The 24,373-nt window shown below is 43.4% G+C and overlaps 1 protein-coding gene across 2 annotated transcripts in view; it reads left to right on the forward strand.

Annotated features, from left to right (window-relative positions):
- samd11 (sterile alpha motif domain containing 11) overlaps window positions 1-24,373 on the forward strand; it is a 54,813-nt gene that overhangs the window by 6,783 nt on the left and 23,657 nt on the right. For both annotated transcript variants that reach the window (XM_008291024.1, XM_008291025.1), the window contains exons 3-5: window positions 7,156-7,331; window positions 16,810-16,919; window positions 24,027-24,119. In XM_008291024.1, the coding sequence (XP_008289246.1) occupies window positions 7,156-7,331; window positions 16,810-16,919; window positions 24,027-24,119 (379 nt within the window). The remainder of the gene's footprint in view (window positions 1-7,155; window positions 7,332-16,809; window positions 16,920-24,026; window positions 24,120-24,373) is intronic.

A 24,373-nucleotide genomic window follows, 5' to 3' on the forward strand; every position in this document is an offset into this window, starting at 1 on the left:
CATAGTTGCATTTCTTTGCACAATGTTTGTGTGAAAATGCATGCGTGGCAATATTTTAACACCGAACTAGAATCTCAATCTTAAAATATACCACAACCCATTACCTATGTCTACATAACTTCTTCGAACACAAAAAAAAATCCAATACTTGACCTGACTAAAACATTTAAAGCCAAGAGCTGTAGTGTTGTTTAGTAATTTAATATATCCATCTGTGCTGAAGCGCCCACTTTTTCAGAAACAAAAAATCCGACTTGTCGTGTTGCACCTGTTGAAGGCTTATGCTGATGATGCTGCTGTGTGATTTATATCTTTTCAGCAGGAATGTATGGATTCGTGTTCATGCTGGTTGATTGATTCAAATACTTTTGCTGCAATCCAAGAATAATAAGTCAAGAAAGCCCTTTACAAATGTTAAAGCAGCGCTCGCCAGTGCTGCTTTAATTTGACCTTAAACACGACAGACTGCAGCTTTAAATGAACTGTTTGACGCCGAAAGCTTTCCAGACATGTCCGTACTCTGTTTGTTATCACAAACAATGCTGTGACAGTACTGATGCGATTTTTAGTATTATATGTTCGATGTTGAACGTATACAGACAGGCTGACAGGCACACAAACATGTAGCAACATACAATATGAAGGCAAGAGGAAACGAGATGAGATGTTTTATCTCGAGAGCAGACCTATATTACAGTAATTGTTACTAAACCTACAAAATCTGTATTGTCTCCCTGGACAAGGAAAAAATACAGATTATTTGATGACCGCAGTGTGTATGACCACACAGTTTAGCAGAATTGTCGTGTTTTTCACGAGTTTAATCCTTCGCTTTTGTAAATAAAAGCATCTATACGAGCCTGACATTCTTATGCGGGAAGACTTCAACTTAATCTGATTACATACATCCACTTTATTGACAGTTATTCGTGAATTATGCGCTACACTAATAATTTGATTATAACCAGATTAAGCTAATGTAAAGCCCCTCTGTGGCCTGTCGCCTGCAGTCCGGCGTCTGATTTCTTTCCGTTTTCTTTTTCTTTCTGAACATGCACCAGAAAGTACAGTGGATGCAAATAGGTGTTTCTATAAACGGTGTCTCCGCTCATGGTGAAGAAAACACCAAAAATTATTTTGAGATGATGGCAACGCAGCTTTTATGTCACAAATAATACTGGAAGTAATAGACCTTGTATTAATGTGCTCTGTGAATTCATCAGAGCAAATCAGTCTCTGTGGGGCTTTTCTTTTTTTCTTCTCTTTTCTTGTTTTGTGGCTCCAATAAGCGATTTTTCGCAAATCCTTACAGACATCGTCCCCGACTATCAAACAAATCATATAAACTTTATTATTGGGTTAGTGGGGGAAAATGTGATTACTGTGAACCATGTAAACACCTTAATCAAACCATTACCTTAATCTGATTATTCACAGTAGTCAAAGTTATACTGGTGGTGTTTGCATACTGAGCATCTGACAAATTTGTGGCTAATCACCTTTTCTGGATGCACCTGTGAAAATGTCAGGACGGCCTTTTTGGCGCATTCGAGTCTGAGATAAGGAGACGAGACTAAACAAAGTAAGATTTTTTTTCCCGACTATTTTGTGATGAATTGGGTTTCGGGCTCACGTAAACACACACTGCAGACAAATTGTTTGTTTTGGCCGTGGTTCAGAGCTCTTATGTTAGCGCCGTAATGACCGCCGAGGCCCCCATCTCCCACCTCACGCTCAGTTTTTTTTTTTTCCTTTTTTTCTTTCCGCCGTTCTCCTTCTCTGTCGTCTCCTCATCCCCCCTCCTCCCCGCCACCACCGCCGCCGCCGCCGCCTCCCCCTTTTTACCCGAGTGCTCGCGCCAAGTCGGCCCGCCATCCCGCCTCCACACACACACACACACACACACACACGCTGCGAGGTAACGGCAGACAGGCGCGTGACTCATTAGGCATTCGTCCCCCAGGGAGAGCGCTGGGGGGGCGCGTGCGAGGGAGAGAGAGCGCCGCAGCTGCAGGAATGTCACGGGCGGCTTCTGCTGTGTGTGTTTGCGCATGTGTGTGTGCGCGTGCGTTTAGTGTGCGTGGAGGTGGGTGTGTGTGTGCGGATGTATGTGTGTGCGCTTGCTAATGCTGGTTGGAGCCAGCGGCAGGGCACTGCACCTTTCAGGAAATAACGCAAGGAGAAAGAAAAAAAAGAAAACAACAAAACCCACACACACACTTATTAGCGTTCTTTTCCACCAAGAGCTCATTTAAAAGTCTAAAATAAATTTAGAAGGAAAACATACGCTCGCCTTATAATCCCTGCTTGAATTTAAACATCTTTGCCGGCCAGCGATATTACCCTGATGTGTTTTTTTTCCTACTACAGGAGAATTTTATTTATTTTTTTGCTTTTAAACCCTAACCTATCTGTAAATTTATGAATTCAGGACATTATACAGGAGCACATATGGCTACATATATGAGCGCACTAAAATATTAAAGCCTTATTACCCATATATATCTACTAAACAAGAATGTATAGAGAGGACGCTTCCTGGCCCTTAGAAGACCATAACACCTTTGACTTATCGCCGTTTTTCAAGACTTTCAATAATTTTAGTGAGCCAAGATGAATACAGTGTGTTCAGCGCTTCAGTAAATCTCAGTGGCATTCATGTCTCTGAGAGGCTCCATTCTGTTGATACTCACTAAAGCTAAAAGCACAGTGATGATCTACTACAATCCAAACTAAAATTGTGCATTTTTATGGAATCTTGTCGAATTTAATTCAATACCTTCGTCAATCTTGTTTACAATGAAACTTGCACCTATCGGCCACAACATTAAAACCTGGTGAAGTGAATAACGTTGATCATCTTATAACAATGTAATGTTCTGCTGGGAATCCTTGAGTCCTGGCATTCATTTTACTTGCTAGCTTTTACACGTACCACCCACGTAAACGTTGCGATAGACCACACACCCCAAAATGGCAACGACACTCCCTGATTGCAGTGGTCTCCCCCCAGCAGGGCTAGGCACCACAAAAAATGCTTAGGAACAGCTTGAGGAACATGGCCAAGAGTTAAAGGTGTTGACTTAGGCTCCAAACTGCTCAGATACAAATCCAGTTGCCACAGGATACATCCTTAAAAAAAAACATACCAGAGCCACAGAGGCCCCAACCCCACAACCCACAGGGCCCAGTCTGAACTCCGGAGGTCCCATGTCCATGTTCCAACAAGTCAGAGTTCAGATCTGCACAATGTTGGACAGAAGGTTTTAATGTTGTGGCGATCTGTATGCATTTTTTTTTTTCCAGAGGCAAGATAATTTTTCCGTACATCGTGAATATATGCAAGTAATATGTTGACCTTAGTGGCCAAAACAGCTGCAGTTGACTCTGATTAGACACGCATTGCATGAATTATCATACAGTAAACTGTAATGTCAACTCTCTGGAAAACTATGTCCATAACTACTGCATTATAAATACACAAAATGTAGTGAAGTATCTGTGCACTGGAAATCACAATAAGTTTGTTCAACATGCAGACAAAAGTTCCCTGCTGCTTTAAAAAACACTGAGTTAGTTGAGCTTAGAAAGATAAAGCTAGCGAAGTTAGCAAGTTCAGTAAACTTAAAAGTTTAGTTCATTGTTAAACACAGATCTGCTTCCCTCTTACATGTTTTTTTATTATTATTTTTTTAAGGAGTCAGTTCTTCATTTGACTTCCAGCTGCAAGTGTTGGAATCTTTATAACCTGAGTTCATACAAACACCTTCCGTCGTTAAAAACAAAACAAGCGTTAGAGACTGGCTTCAATACTTACATTAGTAAAGAAACAAGCGTGAGTCAATTTAATGCGTATTAAAGACTCAAGGTACGTTTCTACCATGAGTAGGTTCTTCAATCTACCAAAATAAGAATCTCCCTATTTCAGTTTTGTTTCTTTAAAAGCATTATTCAGCAATACATTCATTAAACTCATCATTTTAAGTTGTCAGAACTCAAGTTAGAGCAGCTTGCGTTTTTAAATAAAATGCGCTTATTTTAAGTTGAATTAGCATGAAGCTATGTTTTAATAACTGTGTTTCAGGTTAGTTAAAAATATTTATATTAACATTAAGCTGACAATAACAGTTTAGTTAATTCCACTAAGATGAAGATATTTTACACTGGAAAACTCGCTAACAATCACTTGAAACTTGAAACTTTCAAGTGTTTTCCATTAGCTGAAGTCAACGGTGTTCTGTGAGGTAGGCTGAGTTAAGCAAACGCTCGTGTCGACTAGTTCGTTAAAAAACATTCTTTGAGTAATGGCAAGAAGTCAGCATCTCTGACTTGTAATCGGTTATATAACTATACTGAACACCTGCACTGCTCTCACAGCAAACTTGCAATAATTTGTCTGAATCATTGAGAGTTTTCAGTTCAAGTTCAGTTTCTAGTGATAGTCTGAGAACGTATCAGAGAATGTATGTATTATATTAATACATGAGTGTGTATCTGTGAGTTTCTCGAAACTGATTCTAGATGTTTACATCATGTACTGATATGACCGTTCCTATTGCGTGTCTAGATTGTGTAATCAGTCGATCGGTATCTCCCTATGCATGTGCGTCTGTGCATATGCATGTGTGGCTTTTTTATGCTTGTAAATCTGAAGCCCAGATATATTTCTTGGCTGCCTGACTGTCAGACAGAAAGCGTGGGAGGCGATATTCATAGAGGTGCTTTTAGTGGGACTTTTATGAGAGACTTTTTTCCATGGCTGAAAGGAGGTTGACCACACACAGTAAGGTTGCCTCAGCTCTACGCACACGCCTGCGTGTGTTTGTGCGTGCACGTACGAGCTCGAGCGCTCCGGCGCCCTTCCTTTGAGCGCTCCTACGTGGGCTGCCAGGGGTGTGTTTTGCTTCATGTTTTGTTTCAGAGAGCCCTCCCCCGTGCTGCGGAAGTGTTGCCGGAAGCAGTGGGAGCTCACCCCCAGTTCTGCGTCAGTGCCACTAAAGAAAGGATTGGGGCTTTCCGGGAGGAGAGAAGAGGGAGGAAGGGAGGGGGGCTGTCAGCCTGGGTATGTCACGGCCATGTGGGTGGTTGTCTACACGCACACACACAGCCACAGTCACGACTGCTCTGAGACAAACTATTCTTGTATACACTGTATTGCCGGCTTGCTCCAAGTAAAATCCCCCGCTTTGGAGGGGAATTCTAAGGAACACGAACAGGTGTGTGTCGATTTGGTGTGAGAGCATGCATGCATTTATGTGATGGTGAGGGTAAGTGTGCGCGTGTGTGTGTGTGACAGTGTGAAGACGGCAGTAAAGAGACCTAGTGGTGGATAACTTGCTTTTAACAGATGTGTGTGTCTGACGGATGGAACTGTGGCTGCATCCATAAAAGTGAGCCGCTCTGACGTGATGTTTTGCTCCTTTAACACTCTGTCAGAGCCCCAGCACTAAACTCCTACAGCAAGGCCTTGTGCGGAAGGAGCAGAAGTATCAGAAAGTGATCCACTGTCCTCAAACGCCGGTGCACAACTTGCAGAAAGCTGCAACGGAGAAAAAAAAGAAGAAAGAAGGGAAAAAAAAACTCTTTTTCCAGCAAGACACAGAGAAGGAGAAGAGAGAGAAATGTGCAGAACTCTGTGGCCTGCTCATCCTGGGGGATGTTTTCATCTTTCTCTGCCCCCCCAACTCTTTTTAATGTCTGCCATTTGAGAGACTCCAGAAGGGCTGCACCTGTTTGCCTCTTGGCTAGGAGCCCCCAAATCCCTCCTCCTGCCCCCGCCTGCCACTCATGCTACCGCACCTCCTGGGATGGATGGAGCGAGGGAAGGAGGGATCGGGGAGGAGTGTGGGGTTGCGTGTGGTGGAAGGAATAGCTGCAGGGCTCGAAGGCGTCCGGGAGTATGAGAGCAGAGATGTAGTCACATAGAGAGAGGAAGGGGAATATAGTTTCAAATCCAAGTCCACTCTCCCACACTGGACAGAGCTTCCTTCTGTGGAGCCTTCTCTCTTTCATGTTTTGACTCACCACATTCTCTTTTATTTCTGTATTTTCTCTCACCTCTCCTGGTCTCTCTCCTGTGCAAACCCACGTCTGCTCTCCCTCTCCTCCCTGTTAACTTTTATCCTCAGCCCGACGTTCCCTTGCTCTTCTCCAATTTCCTTTCCCCGACTCAGTTCTCTTTCACTCTCTCCATCTCTCACTCCTCCCACTTCTCCCTCTGCTCCTCTTTCTCCCCCTTTCTCCCATCTCTCTGTGATAGGACCATGTTAATCTGCAGTGACCTCTTCAGGTCACATTAAAGGTCGCCCAGCTTCACTTCCTAACGCCTCTAGGGCCGCACTCTCGTCTTAATCCCTACTTTTCTCTGCTAACTCCTGGCAGCTTTGGAACAAAATAAACACCCGATGCACCAACCAACCTTTTTTTCCCCATCAGTTTGGTTTAGAGTAGAAAAATATTGATAAATATGAATTCTGTCTTTGGTGCTGTAGAAGGGAACAGCATGTACCAAACGGAAGTTACTTCATTTCAGCAGAAATACCCAGTTAACATGATATAAAGTCTTAAATGTTGATTTAACGCAGTGATTCCCAACTATGTTTGTCTGATATACTCGTATGGCAGTGTTGGATAATCTCAAGTATGTCTTCATTGACACCAGCCAGCATACTATAGATATGTTAATTTAAATGGGTTAAAAAGCTTTGGTTATATAGTTCAGGCACTTATTCATTGTTTTAAGCAGGTGATTGCAAATATTTATCTGTTGCTTGTAACTAACAATTAGAAGCGTTCATTATGTTTTGATAACTAGTTTTCATGCATATTTAACATGAGATGTTTATGTCACATCTGTCCGAATGCAGGGCTGTATATATTTTTACAAGAGCTGAAATTTAAGTTTTCCCAAATCAGTTTAGCCGTTCCTCGACGAACACAAAATCAGTCAGTGATGCGCAACACAATGAAGATATCGTTGCGTTGGAGTCTTAATTTATGCCATCTGTACGTTTGAAGAGAGGGCTCAATGAGTTGCAACTTAAAAAGAGGTTTCTTTGTGTGGGTTGTAAACTGATGTTTAGAACTTCAGCGTCCAGAACTAGTGAGGCCTGTTGGTAAAGTGTCGTCTTTTTTTCTGTTTCACATGGTTTGCAGAACCGCGGGCGCTTGGCAGAGAAACGCACCATCCCCCTTCCACCCAACCGGGTGCCCAAGAAGGAGCTGGCCTCCATCTTCAGCAGTGACGACAGTGAAGGCAGCGAGCGGGCCAGTGGGGATCATGCCCACATCAAGCAGGAGGACGAGCTGCATTACAGTATCATGAGAAAGAGGTAAAGGCCGCAACGTAGCACCAGCTTGTTGTTACTTTTGGATCCCATGTCTGTTCTTGTTCTTCCTTTTTTTTTTTTTTTTCAATTACTAATTACAGTTTTGCGTAAGCTTTTATTGTGTCTGAAAATGCATTGTGAAATCAGCATGTGGAGAAAATGTCACGCTAGCCTCTGAGGTGTCACTTGTTTAAAGGAAATAATTGATAGTAATAAGTTCTGTGTTTTGTTTGCTTCTCTTCGGATCCTGTCTAATAGCAGATGGATTCAGCTTTGAAAAAAAATAATGGCACCTCAGACTTGTGTAGTATTTTCATCAGAAGTGATTTGGGAATAATATTGAGGTGTTAAAGGCTTGTTTTTTTTTAGACAAACAGACAAAGCTGCATTTTTAAAAATATATGTATGGCTTTTGGTACGAGACGTCTAATGGAAGTTGTTGAGCTTCCAAAGTGTTAATTGGTTTGTTGGTTGCGTTTTGTTGCTGCTGCCAAGTCTCAGTGTATCTGTCTTGACTTGATATGGAAGGACTGAGTCACCTTAGTCACCGTTGTCTGCTTCATCCCATCCTTCGATGTGCGAGGGAGCGGCTTGATCAAAGAGTGTTCAGTATAAAACATTTATCATTAGTCGTTACGTGTTCATGCTGTTTTCCTGCACCTTTTCAGCTGTTGTAAAGAACATTTTAAATGAAATGACTACATTTATAATTTGCTTTGATGTCAATTTCTGTCTTTTTTTTTGGTACTCAACAATCTTATATGATTTTACAGCTGACAATGTGATTAGGTGAAGAACACAAACTATGACTAGTTATAAGAAGTAGCGAATGCTGCACAAACATTCAGCAGTGGTGAAACCGTACAGTCCAGCATGCACCTATAAACTATATGGATGCACGCTGGACTGTAAACGTAGTCTCTGGATCCTCATTCTTCACACTATAGTCTTGTTATTATTGCCATTAGATCAGGAGGGAAGCAGGAATGTCTTGTTTCAGTTGGGCCATTTTTATTTTTGAGAAATATTTGGTTCTGAACCACTATAAAAATGCCCCAATTGTGTCTATTACAACATTAAATGGGCTTAGGAATGTTTATACATGAAATCTGCATATGAATATACATGAAATGTTCCGGTTGGAGAGGAGGGATCGGGCGTTGTACACGCTGCAGATTGTCATAAAATGTGGGCTGCGTTCACCATAGACCTGTTGAGATTCGATTGAGTAGTCATGTTCACATTTTCATACATGCAAAAACGCACATGGAAGGTTACAGTAAGGTCACATCATTAGGATGAGTGAAATGGTCTCTGAGGAGCACTCGCTGTCACTGATGGCGAAGATGAACTAAAACAAAATGTAATTTTTTATTTTTTTTGCTCCCTTTAGACTGGAACAATTATCATGTGGATTTTGTTGTTACTTGGTATGTACATAAACTAATTTGTATTATTCAGAAATCAGACAGATGACGGACACATATGATGCAGAATCTGTTCATTGATTAACCCCAGTAAGTCCCCAGCTGCATTATAAGCAGCTTGTGCAACCTCATTACAGGAGGGGATGTTTTTCATGTCTTGAGACTTGCGTGTGACACGGCGGACAGCGCAGCAACTGTGAACCTTTAAATGGATCCACTAACCTCATTTAAGAGGGCTTCCCCTCCCCCTGACACTTGTGCCGCTGGCGTGTTAAGATGATAATGAATTTAAAGAACACTTATGACTAATATGTCAGGCTTTTACCCTTTGAAAGGCGACGGACTCGCTGGAGCCGCAGCTCCGGTCTGTCGTGGGCATCCGTCTCAGCCCTGCTTTATCCCGCAATGTGGGTCTGGACGAGCAGGATAATGGGATGTCCAATCATGGAAATGTGATTTCCATTGACCGCAGCTTCGTAAGTGAGTCGTAGAAGGGTCTTAACAAATTGGATTTGGCCAATGGATGTGAAAAATACAGGGGCTTTGTATACATGTGTGAGTGTATCTGTGCTGTCTCATCCTCACATCATCAGGGCTGGCGGCAGCGCTGTCACACCCACTTGGTTGCAGGAACCTGCCTACTGTAACTGTACTTTAATCTGCATGGGAACATCAAATGTGCCACATGTCAATTATTTAACTTACATAATGCCTGATGCGGTAAATCAGCTTCTTGTAGCGTTGCATTAGGAGGTTTGTTGGACTCAATTTCCCAGTTTTTCCAGAGCAGAGCTTTATATAAATGCAATGCAAAGTGATTTTGTGCAACATTCAGAAGTGACGGTTGTCTGGGTAGTTTAGGAGGCTGATTAGTGTGCATAAAGACTTTTTTTTTCTATTTGTTTCAACAGGTGTGGTTTTCATAGCATTCTCATATGGGCTTCTCCAAAGTTCATTATAGGACAGCCCACCTTCTTCTAATCAGATTAATGTTAATAGTCACCGGCTTTATAGACAATTGGTTTACTTGGCGCTCCATAGATCTGCATTTGTCCTGCTGAATAAGCAGAGACCACCTACAGACTGAAGTGCTGCCGAGCCACGGAGCTAACCAAATAGTCATTATCACAGTCAGATGCAGAAAGTATTGTAGGTCTTGCAAAATTCACAGGCACTGGGAAGTGTGTAGCTTTGTATTTGTTTGGTGAGTGTGCTGCAGATTGTTTGCATTTCACTTAGACTTGTTAACAGTGATTTATGGATCTGATTTATGGACTAAATATGCGGTTTTCAACAAGTCCCGGTGTTGAACGGTCATAGGTAAAAGAAATGTGAACTTCTTGGTTTAAACAGTGGCCTCCTGTGTGAAGTGCAGTGTTATTTTGACCCATTTATCCTCCCCTACCTCCTCCCTATGCAGACTTTGTGGATCTATAATTACGCCGCCTCACTTCCTCCTTGCGCCCGTCATAATTGCTGCAGCCGCTGTCACGATGAAACGCTCGGGGTTGAATAAGCTGCTATCAAAAACAACCTATGGGGTGTTTTTTTATGGGAGGATAGCGTCAGGATTTTAGTGTCTTACTCAAGGGCAGAACAAAGCCTACCTCAGTGTTTGTTTCAGTTGGCCATAGATAACAAGGCTTTGATTGAAAAGTGCTGACTGAGAGTCTGGGTAATCACCTGGCAAGCGTCGTGGATTTCATAAGTTACACCTGCTGACGTCTGCCTTTGAGCCTGCAGCCTCTAGAAAAAAAACAAAAACTTCACCATACTCATTATTAACCCCCACCAAAACAAACACAGACAGTCTCTCGGGTTTTCGATCAGCCATGAGGTCATTTCCTGCTTGATCTCTCATATGCAAATGCTTCCGTCTACAAAGGCGAAGAAAATATTATTAGATCAACGCTTCTGAGCTCAAGCAGTTTCTGAATGCTTTTTGCTCCTGTCACATTTTTACTCACGGTCGACTTATTTTTTCACTGCAATGAACAGTCTCACACCTCTATGGAAACACCATGGCTAGAAGTAGAGAGAGTTCAAAAATATTAAACAATTAGCAAACAAATTTCTGAAGACATAAGATATATAAAAAAGAAGACTTGACATGTGTCACATTTTTTCCAACTGCCCACAGATTTTATCGACACTGGGGAAAAAAATGGCGGGTCTACATACCAGAGATATTTTACTATGTACGTTTTTAATTTGTTTACTTCCTTGTCTCTTGTCTGCTCTGTTCAAACACAGCCGGCAGTTCAGTCTGTCTCAGAATTTTTGTCATATGACTGCTGCTTGATGGAGAGTCAGTAATGGCTCAGCTCAGTTGTGCAGGAGTGCAGAAATTATTTGTTTATTTTACACAATATGATTAGAACAAGCAAATAATTTTTGACATATTTTTAAATTAGTCATGTAAAATAAAGTCGTTTTAGTAAATATTGCAATTTTTGGCTTAGATTTGGAAATATTTTTATCAAATAATTGGTTTAAAGACTGTCTGAAAGTTGAAAATTTGCAGATTCCGACTCTCATAAACGTTGTAATTTGGCAATTTCTCAAATGTAACGTGCCTTTCAAACCCATCAGAGGTTTTTGGGGTTCAGAGGGTTAAGCAGGAAAAGGAAAGCTGTCTGCAGACCTTTACCACCAACCGACAAAAGCATCAAACAAGTTGTTTGGTCAAATACTACATCTCTTCTTATAAGGCTGTTCTTGTCCTGTGTTCTTCTGTTCGTCAGGGAAAAACGCTGATTGAAACAAGCAACACACTGAATTTACCCGAACACACTGACATTCTGTCGTATTGATTTTTCTCTGGCTTTTTTGTCCCCAGCAGCAAAGTTACAGTTTAAGTTATAGCGGATGCAATTTTGGAGGACCTGAGCTTTCAACTGTGTTTTTCTTTACTCCAGTGAAAAGTTGAGCGAGTGTGAGCTTTAGTGCTCATTGAGAAAAAAAACCCTGCAATGTTGTGTTGGTATCATGCTGATAAGAGGAGGAAATTATAAGCAAAAAAAAAGCAGACGCTCAAATTCATGAAAATTTAAAAAAATCTCCCCCTATCAGAGCGTTTTCTCATTTTCCCTTCACAGTCGCTCTCTCTGCATGAAAACATCTTTTCATGGAGCGACGTTGCCTCATATTTGTTAATGTGAATGCTGCACTAAATCTGCGCAAAAACCACAGAGAGGAAAAGACGCCGATGCTGAGTTAGCTGCTGCACGCCTATTGCGTTTGACATTTTGTCCTCTGGCTTTATTGAACAACTGTGTCATTGCCTTATGCCAGTTAGGGGTCACGGACAGTGTGAAATTACTGGAAATGGCTCTCCCCTAAAGCACTAATTAGTGAGCTTGGAGGTTTTATAGCTTTTTAGAGGAGCTTTCCGCTTCAAAAAATTTTTGGCCTTGTTTATGCGCGTTTGCCATGGCAACAGAGTCACAGCAATTTAGTAGCTGATTGGGCGTTGGCTAGCAGCAAGACGCTCATTGTCTCCACATAGAACAGTGTTTCGTCTATTAAGTCCCTGTCAAAACATAGGATTAACAAAAAGATGGTCAGCAGCGTTCCAGCAGTTTAGTCTCAGATTTGGCTTGAAGCGTAGCGTTCATCATTTCCACATGTAAAGAACACAGTGTTTATTATTCACCATGTCCTGCTGAAATCAAGTGAAGATAATACGAGCTTTGGCTGCATACAGTATAACTGTGTGCTCTGCGAAAGCACTGAGGAATTACATCACACACTGTAAATATAACACATCATTTCCTTTTTCGGTTCAATTGTTTCTTTAAAATGTTGAAAAAATTCCCCCCAAATTAGAAAAAATTACAAAGAAAATCGCATAATTGCAATTCATGTGCCGGAAAAGAAATTAAGAGTAAAACCGGTCGTGTTTTCAGGAGAAGCTAAATGTAACATGGCAGACTTACTGTATATTCTATCTCCTTTGTACTTTTCTTTCCTCCCTTGGCTGCTTTATCGACCTCATGTCAGCCTGTACAGCGGAGGAACAACAAGGAGAAGTGAAGCTGGGCTACTCTTACTTATTTATGTATCTATTTCTGTATTTATTCATTACCCCCTATGCTTGCAGGTTTCCCAGTTGCGGCTTGCCTTTTGACTTAGCTGTGAGAAGCATTACAATTGGTGTTTCCGGTGCACACAGGAATCAGACAAAGCATTAAATGTATATGGAACAGTTCCATATTCCTGCTTTAGATTTGATGTGTCCTGAAGTATAGGTGTTTTCTACATAAAAGGCATAGAATTGGAGAGAAACTTGACTCAGTCCTTCTCTGTTCAGCACTTTGCCCATATCCGTACCTCGCCGTGCTTTTGGTTGCTGAATATTACATACTGCATGGTCGTATTCGTATGTTGCTGTGGGCCACCTGTGCAGGTTGGAGCAGGCTGTGTGTTCAGGCTGTTGTCTCGAGCAGATGAGGGTAGTAAACCTGCGAGCGCCAGATGTTGCACAGCACTTGCAAACCGTCTCCCTCTCTCTTCTCCGTCTCCGTCGCTCTCTCTGCTCCTCCACCTTCACATCCCTGCTGTCTGTCTGTCAGCACTTTCCCAGTGGTGGTGTGAGACATGGCGTCAGGGTGCCTGGGCTGCCAGCTTCTGCCAGCTCACACTGTGACCTCCAGCCTCGCCACCTCAGCTCCACGTGCCAATGCCACAGCAGGCCACTACTGGGCATTTATACTGAGTTGACTCCCGGTGCCAACAGACGAGTCTTTTCATGTTGTTAGGACTGTTTTGAATAGTAATTCGTACTGTATCAGTAGAAGGAAGCCCAACCTTGTCTTTGCAAAAGAAATGTCAACTTTTAAAGGAATGCTGGCCATTTTTTTTATGTAGCTTTAGCAATAACTTCTCATTGCATTTGCTTTCAAAGTTCATAGATACATAGGAAGTTATACTATTTAGCTGTGGAGTCTAGGTTAAGTAATATAATAATTCTATTTGAGCTGCACGTTGTCTAAATATGTTGGGAGCATTGAGCATAAAAAAGTTTCGAAGATCAAAACTTGACATTGAATACTTGGCCTTAAATTTTGTTTAAAAAAGATGAATAACTTTAAAATAGTATATTGCTGTCAATATGAAAACACTGGTATCACATTAGCACCAATATCAAAAATGTTAACATGATTGTCAGCCTTAACCGAAATGTTATTAGAGAGTTTGATACAATCAGTAATGATGGACAGCAGCAGTATCCATGACAGACTGTGAGTAATAACACATATTAGTTGCCCCAGTCTTTGGGTCAGTGTGCCTGTTTTGTGTCCGGCGATGAAGGGGCAGTATTGACCAGTTTAGGGATGAGCTGTGGATGAGATGATTGTCTCCGGTGTGCACCTGGCTGATAAGAAGGCGGCTCATGTCCTTCTTAGCTATCAGGTCCGACAGCCACATTATAACCCCCCTCCATCCTCTCCGAAACCCCCGTCCTTCTCGGCTAACCCCGGCCTTAGGAGCTCCTTAGGGAGCGCTGACTCAGGTGACTGGGTTTTAAACAGCATCCCCACCCCCTCTCCATCTTCCATGGCTTGAGTATGACCTTGCCTCCACCCACAAAAAGAGAGGAGGAGGGGGTTGAAGGAGGGCAGAGGTGGGTGGGAATAGGGCTAGGCCCTCATTAGCCCAAGCTGAGGCGGGACAGCTCAGGAGAAGTGCGCTAATTACCCGGCTAACAATGTCCTTGCCGTTCATGGCTTAGAGCGGCCACTTCGCCACGGGATAATAACCCCATCACCCCTCTGAGAAGTTCAGGATGGCATTATCATGATCATTTTAAATGATGGACAGAGGGTGGTGTTATAATGCAGCTAGCTGATTGATGGATTTGCCTGCAGTTTCTCACAGTGAAGAGTGTAACTGCAGTGTGTGTGATTGGGTGTTTTGTTGGAGTCACTGGGTGACGCAGATACATTATTATAAGACTTTGTGCACAATTTTAAAAAGCTTTCCCAAAACCAACGGCCTCTCAGACACAGATAGCTACTAATTTTAGCAGGTTACACTCTAAAAATGAAGTCTATCATTAGTCTAAAAAGTTTGCAGTCACAGTCCAATCAAGCGTCTCCCTGCTTAGCAACCAATGGCGACTGTTTTGTCTGAGACTGTTTTCTGAGTCATTGGTTCTCTGTGACTGAGAGGTGACTGGTGAGGCCAGCATGGCCAGCATGAGGCCCTCAGCACTACCCTTCATCTTTTCTGTTAGCGTGTGGAAAACAGCTTGGCGACCGACAGCCTGATATTACAGCGGGAGCCTGTAATCATGAGACTGTAAAAACCCAAATCCAGCAGCCGCAAACAGTGTGGCCTCGTCATAGTGGTGGCAGCAAAGAGCCATTTACTGCTTCTGTCCCATAAACTGTGCTTGCTGTGTCATACCAGACCCCCTTCATAGATGATTCTGCTTTCAATAAAGTTGCCAGTTAAGCCTGTAAATGAGATTCCTGCTCACACGAGAGCGGGACGCTGATACTGTGAAATTGACATGAGTATTTACACATTACAGTGAATGTTTTTAGGAAATGACAGTGTGCCAGAACCTCCCTGTTCTCTTGGGCTTTGGAACGGTCTCCCCTGGAGCATGTACACTGAAAAACCCCAACATTAAAACCACCTGCCGAATATTGTGTAGGTCCACTGTGTGATGCAAAAAACAGGCTCCGACCCATCAGTTAGGTGTTAGCGGATGCCCTGCAGTGTCTGGCACTGGGACGTCAACAGCTGATACTTTGGGTCCTATGTGGATCAGGCTTGTTTTGGTGCATCCAAAGCAGTTTGGGCTCTCGATCATGTTCACCGAGCCATTCTTGCATAGGTTTTGCAGTGTGGTGTGGGTTATTTTCCTGCTGGGGGGAGGCGACAGCAGTTGTGGGGTACTGTTGCCATGCAGGTATATGCTTGGCCAATAACAATGCTTAGGTGGGTGGTACCTGTCAAAATAACATCCACATGAATGTCAGAATCCAAGGGTTCCCAGCAAAACATTGCATTATAACAGTATAAGAAGTTTTAGACACAATCAGCTGCAACACTGATTGATGTATGTCACAATCACTGTCAATTAAATTTAGACTAAAAAATATTCAGCCCCCTTCTACCATGCAGGCTGTCCGCCATTGCACTAACTATACTCGTACTCCACTGCTGCCATACTCCCCTCAAATGCTAAGCGCCTATTTCCCATCATTATGCCATTTAATGCGATCAGGATGGTAATCAGATTGCAAATGAAATACCTCCATGACACAGTTGTGCAGGTCTACTCGAGTGCAGAGTTTAGAAAGGCGGCGGGTGGAGAATTTGGAAGGACAGAGGACACCTCCAACCAGATCTGAGGCTTAATCTGGAAACCCTCCTCCTGCTCCTCCTCTGAGCGTTGAAGGGCAGGACAGGGCGTTTGAGAAACACTGTTGCAGTGTATAGACATGACAACAGAAAAGTAGACCTCAAACTCCGTGTTTTTCAATCGCCAGTTTCATATAACTCATATTAATTGTGCTGTCTTTTACATTTGACATTCCTAATAAGCAATGATGATGTCTTTTTTTTTTATCATAAATGTTCTTCACGTGTCTTTTAGCAGTATTCAGTTGCCATGTTTCTCTGAAACGGTTGCACGTAACCACAGTTTCAAAAGAGCCATAATCAGGTTTTAAGCTGCTAAACCACTTATGAGTTGTGAATATGTTCATTAATACATCTTAGTGTGGAAGATGAGTAGGGATGAGACCCGAAAGTGCTGGATACGGTAGTCTGTCAGAGTGTATTACACACCTCAGAGCTAAGATCCAGTTGACAGGACAGCCACTTGTAGCTGCTGAGTCCTTGTGGAGGTGTGCATTTTATAGAGGACAGGTCTGTTTGGATGAAGAATTTCCGCGGTAAGTATTGTGTGAAATGGTATGAATTAATATGCTGCCGGTTTTGCACATACCGGTTTTGGATTGCATGGTGGAATTAAGTTTGTTTGTGGCTGCTTTCAAACGCCCTCTCTTTCCTGTGTGTGTCTGTGTGTGTTACAGTCGTGACAGTGACCTCTCTACAATTATCTCCAACCTGCACCACACCAGACAGCACGGCATGCCCGAAGGCCAGTCAGCCTCTGACCACAGCACCAGTACTGGACACACAGGTAGGTTCCCCATGGTGCTGTCTGACTGTGTAGCAGCTTGTCAGTATTGATGTATCACGCCGGTAAAGCGTAAGATGTCCGCTTTCTTCCTCTTTCTTTTCTTATATTTCTTCTCTCCTTTTTCCTTTGCATCTCGCCTGATGATATATGCTCCTTTACATCTCCTGTTACATATGTAAACGTTCCATTAGCCATTTAATTTACTCTAATTTGTGTGATTGGGGGACTTCGGCATAAGCTTATTACTCATTCCTAAAGGTCGCTCTCAAGTTGATTACTTAATGTTCTTCCCACATTCTCTGCCGCACTCCAGGATTTTTTTTGTTAAACCCCCTGTTTTAAATTACCTCTGAATAAATAGCTTTGTTTGCCATTAATCCAGTTTCATGTGAGCAGAGGAACCATGGTGTGCATGTGCTAAGCTAAGAGCTTTTCTTCGGGCTTACACACAGAACACAGACCGCATTTAATCACAGATATTTGTCAAGTTGCCTGTATCAGGATATTGTGCAGCCATCACAGGCATATGGTTGTGAAACAGCCTCTGTGTATATCACCGCTCAGCAATCAGGCTGCCGTCCTGGATGCAGCTTCCACACTGGGTTTGTTGTACCTATTTTCATGACATACAGTATGTTTGTGTAGTGTATTGAAAGATCGATAGCAGCATGCATTAAACTTGACATGAACTTAATCAATTTAGATTCTACAACATATTTCAATTTTGTTGCAGATGTAAAAAAAAAAAAACAAACAACAAAATGTTTGTTGGGACGTCTTTTTTGTAAATTTCGTAAAAGTCACAGCAATTATTTTTCGGTAATGTAGCTTTTTTTCTAATATCTATGCTGGCTTTTGCAGATAGGAAAAATGCTAATCTGAACTATTGATCATGACAAATACCCCATCTGAATTAAAAACATCCATCAGATAATCTTAAACAAATGCATTTACCCCTAATTAAAGGAAAAGCTGCTCCTTTATCAGTGAATACCATACCTTTGCTCCACCGTTGGCCGGAGTTCGACCCTGTCCTTTCTTATCCCATTAGCCAGAGGCACAGCAAGTGGCATAATCACCCCCAGACCCAACACCTCCATACCCTCTCTCTCTATGCGCACATCTTCTCTGTCTGCCAGATTAGTTGTCCATACGGCGCCTCTGATATCAGGTAGGGTGACTGGAAGGTGGTGGGTATTAGATTTCTCAACAGCCACCTCAGTCAGTGTCTTAGACCACAGTTTGGGACAAATTCCAATTTATTAGCCTAATCAGCTGATAAGCTTAATAGAGAAATCTGAGCTCTTATTAGTTATTTTTTTTAGAAGATGGACTAGAGGTGGTGATGAAGGTGGTGCAAGCACAGTGTGGCCTCTGCCATAGGGGGTCCAAGACCCTAAAATCTGTCCGTTTGAGCATTAAAGGGAGATTTAACAGGCTGTCTAAGCGGCTCGCATCGTGTCTGTAAACAAGTCCAATCCGATCAGCCACTGGCTCTAATTCTGTCTGCCAGTGAAATTAGACACACACACACACATTCCCAAACACACAATTACACACAAATAACACGTAGTTATACAGATGCGTGCCTACGCAAAATCAACACAGGTTCAAATTTGCGTGCAAATGCTTAGGTGGGTGAGATGTGCATGAAGTTTTTCAGAGCGGTGGATTATTTGACTTTGAGATGGAGGAGACGGTAAACGCAGCTATGATATTGTGTTTACTCTGCTCTGTCAGTCAGCTCTACTATTTGACTTATCTTCCAAAAGTGTTTAACCTCCACCAACGAACTGTAGGGGGGGAGGAGAGGGGGGAGAAAGGAGAAGGGAGTCGGACAGGCAAGGAGTGAAGGGAAAGAGAAGGAAAACAAAGGACCAGGGAGAGACAGAAATTCGGTGATGGAAGAAACATTTGGAAATAGAGCGACAGAAGAAAGAGAGATGAATGAGTGCGGTGGTGGTATCAAGGGAGGGCAAGCAGCAAGTATGGCGGCGGCCGGCTGTGTGTGTGTGTCTGCGTCTGTGTCTCTGTGTGTGTGTGTGTGTGTGTGTGTGTGTGTGTGTGGGTCAGGAGGAAAGGGAAGCAGGCTTGCCGGGTCGTCTGTGTGCCGGAGTGGGCCGTTAATTAAATCTGAGGGACAGACAGGAGGGCTGCCTCCCTCCTTCGCTTCTCCTCTCCATCCCTCCCTCCCTCCCTCTCAATCCCCAGCCACTGGCTATTCAGAGGCTCTGTGAGAGGAGGGGAGGAGGGGAGGAGGGGAGGAGGGGAGGCGGCGAGGCGGGGGGAGCAGGGGCGCCGACGCTGAGAGTCTGGCTGCCTGTGGAGACTGTAAACCGTGGCTCTGCGGTCAGACCGGAGACTCAAACAGGCAGATAAGGTGTTTTTGGGCCGCCGCTCTCTCTCTCTCCTCTGCTCCCTGCACTCAGACTCCCAGAGGCAGTTACAGCCTGTGTGTGGTTGGGGGTTGTAGCGGCGGTTTGGGGCTTGAGCACATTTTTGTGTGTGTTTGTGCATGCGCACCTTTCCATGTGTGGTTTTTAAAGGCCTGGTTTTAGATGTTTGCTTGCGTGTGAATCTGCAGCCCAGCATGTTTGTGCAAGACCTTTCCTTTTCAAACTGATTGTGAGTGAGGATAGCTTTTAAAGTATTACCAGCTAGTTATTACATGATTAGCATAGAAAGGTAATTCTACACCAGTCAACATTCCAGGATTTGTGCTGATATGAGCTCTGTCATACCGAAGCGAAAAGGGAAATGCGGGTAGTACATATTTTTAAAACATCCCACTGCTTAACATGGATGTAATTGCACTGCTATACCAAAAAGGTTTGTCAGAGTTATTGTTCAAAAAGTCATGTAATGCCTCTGCCAAGAGATAAAATCCAGAGATGACTTAAAGTAAATTGTTGAGTGAATACTGGAAATAAATAGTTTTTCTTTCCTTGTAGAGTACTTAAAGGAAGCTATTGTTTTATTTTCGTAGCCTTACTTGTTCTTTCAAGCCTTTATCATTTAATTCAAGTTAGATCTTGTTTTCTTAAGTATTTGTCTGTTCATCCCTGATGCTTAGTGTAATGCATTGCAAAGGATCACTTGATTAAAGTCACGTCACTGTTACAATTAGTAAACTGTTTGTTTAATTTGGGGAAGTCTTTCTACTTGTGTCATAGAATTATGCTTTTAAAACTTCAGCAACCTATGAACTGTACATTGTTTGATAGGAATATTAATATGCATATTTTGGCAGGAGTCGTTGCCTAGCAACAGTCGTAAGCGGAACAAGACAGATGAAAGCTGGAATGACAGGCTGAAAGATTTGACAAAGAAAGCAGCAAAAATGACCGAAGACACAGTGTCATTAAATATTAGATACAATTTTATTTTTTAGATTTTACTTAATGCAAATGTTTCGTTGTGAAGTATCAGTCCTGGCTGTGCGCATAATGAATTCTTGCGCTGTATATTGTGTTTATTTATTCTGTTATTTTTATGTTTAGTTATTGTAAAACAGCTGCAGAGTGGACGACAAAGGAAGAATTTCACTGTGCAGGGAAGCTTGTTGTAAACTGTGTATATGACAGTAAACACTTTAAAGTTATGTTCAGGTCATAAACATTAGATTTGAATAATAATGCACTGTTTATTCAGTGTTCTTTCCATTTGTATGGGCTTTTTAAAAGAAACCTAAAAGTAAACAAAAAAAAAAGTTTTGGCATTTTAATTTATTAGTGCTTTACAACTTGTTAAAAAAAACATTTTAACCTGCACAGAGCATTTTAACAAGAAGGGAGGTCTGTGTTCATCAGGTGATACTTAGGGTGACAAGTACAAAAGGTTGCATTAGCTGCCTATAGGTTGAGCTTTTATTGTGTTGCATATGACAACATCACAAATCCCAGCTTTAATGTTAGCCATGTTTTGGACGCTCCATCATCTGTTGTCATGATTTTTCCTCTCTCTATTGTTCTCCGTCCATATCTCTTCATTTTTCTTAGAAAGAGCAAGAGTTTATGTAGCAGTGTTACTATATGTGCACCTTTTGCACATGTTGTTGTTGGCGCATCCTCCCCTCCATCAACCTCCCCCAAACCCTCCCTCCTCCCCCCCCTCTCCGTCCTCCCCTCCCTTTCCCAGCTGCATCGGCCCGTAAGCCAATCAATGGCAGGGCTTTCAGGGCCGGCGGAGGCCCCGGCGCACGGAGGGGGGATCAATAAGTTATTAGCACCATTCTGTCAGCTGTAATGTGGAGATTGATCGGGGGGCTGCGGCTGGCGGCCCACCCCACGTCCCCGCCTGTCACCCCCCCCCCCGCCCGCCTCCTCCCCCCCAACCCAGCCGCTCTCTCTCCGCACAGCTCCCCCCCCTCCTCCTCCCTCTCCCTCCTCGGCCTGATAAAGATGACAGATTAACGGAGTAAGAGAGGAATTAAGGAGTCTGGCTGTCTGAGCTGTCAACACGCTCCATGGGATGGAGAGAGGAGAGGAGGAGGAGGCATGAAGTTTGAGGGAGAAGAGGAAGTCAGAGAGTCGGAGGGAAGAAGGAGGGGTGGTGGATGCTCTTCCTGCCTGATGATTCGCCCTGGTGGTAGCACATGAAAGAGGAGTCTTTAGGTCCTGCTGTTTCCGCTTTCTCCTTCTGTCCCTCCGTTCTCATCCATCTTTTCCCTCAGTAGGAGAAACAGCAGATAAGGAGGAGGTTAACCAGCAAGGAGCTGAAGCAGAGGCTTGGTCTGCTTCTTTATAAAAAAAAGTTAGCCTGTTGACTGTTTGTTGACTATAAATTACATTATAGCAACTAATGTGATTTAGACTTAATAATTGCACTATTTTTGACAGATAAATCACAGCCTCAGTGTTAAAATATACCTCCAGAACCATTAATTCCTTTGCAATAATACCAAGCAGGTGATGGGGAGAGGCCTGGGGTAGCAAACTTGACTGTAAGCAGTGTTAGTGGGAGTAAAAGGGTTAGTATGGATGCTCGCAAAGCTCAGTGTTCGGCATAAAAAGGAAGCGCCGGTGCTCTAAGAAGCCCCATTTAATTGGCTTTAAAAGCTTTCCGCCCTCAAATCTCTGGCCCTCGGGCACTCGCTCAGGAGACGCGGTGTCTTGAGTGAGGTCGGCTCAAGAGACAACTCAAGTGTGTGTGTTTGATCATGAGAGGCTGTGGGTGTGTGTTTGGTAGAAAAGGGGGTATAACTAATGGGGGGTTCTCTGCCTCTTTGTTAATATTTCACTAATAGGATAGATGGAGACCTTCAGTGTTTTTTTTTTCCTATTTTTCTTCTTCTTTTTTTTTTTTAAAGGACCTGTGAAAGAAATGTACCGAACGTGATTTGAAAACGAGAAAGAAAAACACAATGAGAGATCATAAAGGAGGTGGCAGCAAAAAAGTAGAAATTGCGAAAAGCATTCAGTGCCTATATGCATGCACTTGTCCATTAGCGCTCCCCCCCCTCCATCCCCTGCTGTCTCTTTAAGATTGTATAGGAGGTGGATCTCCTCAGGACCTGAGAGGCAACATCAAACACCGGATCATTAGTGAACCTCCTTCCTCTCTCCCTCTGTGGCGTGCTCACTCGCCCTCTCATGCTCCTTCAGCGGCACAACAAAATCCTCAGAGTCCCATCTAAACCTGTCTCCATCCCCATCTCCGTCTGTCTGCGAGTGTGGAAAGGACATAAGTTTGGGTAATAGGTTATGGGTTAAAGGTCAGACGCCACCTCAGCTTCACTTACTTACGTCACTGAGGTAATAACATCAGAGGTGGACACGACAGAAAACTACATGAATATTGCAATGAAATTACGTTTTTTGTGGGTTGTTTTTTTTTGTTTTTGTTTTCATTGTTTCTTCGTGCTGTTTACACGGGCTGTGCAAATGATGAAAAATGGCTTTGTTGAAAAAGAGAGGCGGGAGGTAGAGAGAAAGAGAGAGCGAGAGAGGAACTGTTCTGCTTGAGGGAGGAAAAAAAAAAAAAAAAACACTCCCCCAATCCCTAAAAATACGTACTGAGAAGTGAGAGAGAGAAAGTGAGAAAGAAGGGAAGCAGTCGCTGCTGTGTCTTGGCTGCATATGTGAGGGAAGAAACAGAGAGAAATCAGAGGTGCATGAGATAGAAATAGAGAAAGAGAGAGAGGGAGATAGATAGAGCAATGACAAACGGCTCTTTCCTTCCTGGCGGCGCTGCGTGCGATGTGCTCTGCATCCCCTCCCTCTCTGATTAGGCCTGTATTGATTTGAGGTGTGTTTGAGGGGAGGGAGAGGTGGAGGTGGAGGTGATGGGGCGGGAAGGAAGAGAGAGATGAGAGGGGAGGAGAAGGAGGAGGAGGAGAAGGAGGCAGCAGGGAGGCTGTAATTGTACACTGGATGCTCCCCTTTGGTGGCAGGGGTGGAGGAAAGGGTCCAACAGGGAGGAAGAGGAGGAGGAGGATGAGGAGGGTGTTAATGGGAGGAGAGCTCCTGATGGGGTTCAAACACACCTAGACGAGAGCAGGAAAGACAAGGAAAGCAGATGGAGACATGAGACAGGAGTGTTTATGAGGGGACGACAGCGGGAGAGCGGGTGTCTGTTGTGGAGGTACAAAAACTAAAAATAAACACATGATATAGACATAATGTCGGCAAAGAGCTGCTGAGAGGCTCTCGTGCGCATTCAGTGAGGCTTTTATGCCAACATCTGGAAAAAGGCGCAGAAAGACGAGAAGAGAGAGAGAAATGGAGGAAGGACGGTGATAGCATTTGAGGAAAGACTGTTGGAAAGAGATGTTGCAGGAGGCAGAGCCCTCCTCGCTGCCTTCAGATAGACAAACACATGTGAATAAACTGGGCAGATCTGTCATCCACAGCGGTGCAGGGCCCCCCTCTCATCTCTGACAGAACAGGCACATCTCCAGATGCCCGTGGCTTCCTTCTTCTCATTCTCTCCGCCCATCACTTTTTCTCCGCTTTGGCTTCTTTGCGATCTTTCTTTTTCTAATGCTGCATTTCCAAAGCAGCAGCCATGTATACAAGTGATCACAGAGCAGAGTGGCAATAGCAGGCCTTTACTTTGCTCTTTTTTTCTGACTCCACGTTTCTCCCTTTTTGGTGTGAATGTTTACAGACGACCGTCTAGGCAAGAGGAGAAGCTTCTCTCCCAACAGCAGCAGCGAGTGTCCCTCTGACAGCAAAAAGTCACGCAGCGTATCCCCCAAAGGTAAGACTTCTACAGTGTGTTGGTGTGATGAGATGCTACAGAGGTGTTTGGATTTCCTGAAGGAAAATGGGTGAAAAGATGGAAGTTACCGAGTAAATAAGGAGAGAAAAGGCTGTATTGATTCAGCTGCTGGTGATCAGCGGGTTAAGCCAAAATCATGCTTCTTCAAAGATATTCGGAAATGTCTCTGCAGACCTATGCGGAGAAAGGTGTTATGGGTAGCTGCAGGTTGCAAAGGCCCACAGAGCAGCTTC

This window comes from Stegastes partitus, unplaced genomic scaffold (genome assembly GCF_000690725.1).
Source record: "Stegastes partitus isolate 25-593 unplaced genomic scaffold, Stegastes_partitus-1.0.2 Scaffold710, whole genome shotgun sequence".
NCBI lineage: Eukaryota > Metazoa > Chordata > Actinopteri > Pomacentridae > Stegastes > Stegastes partitus.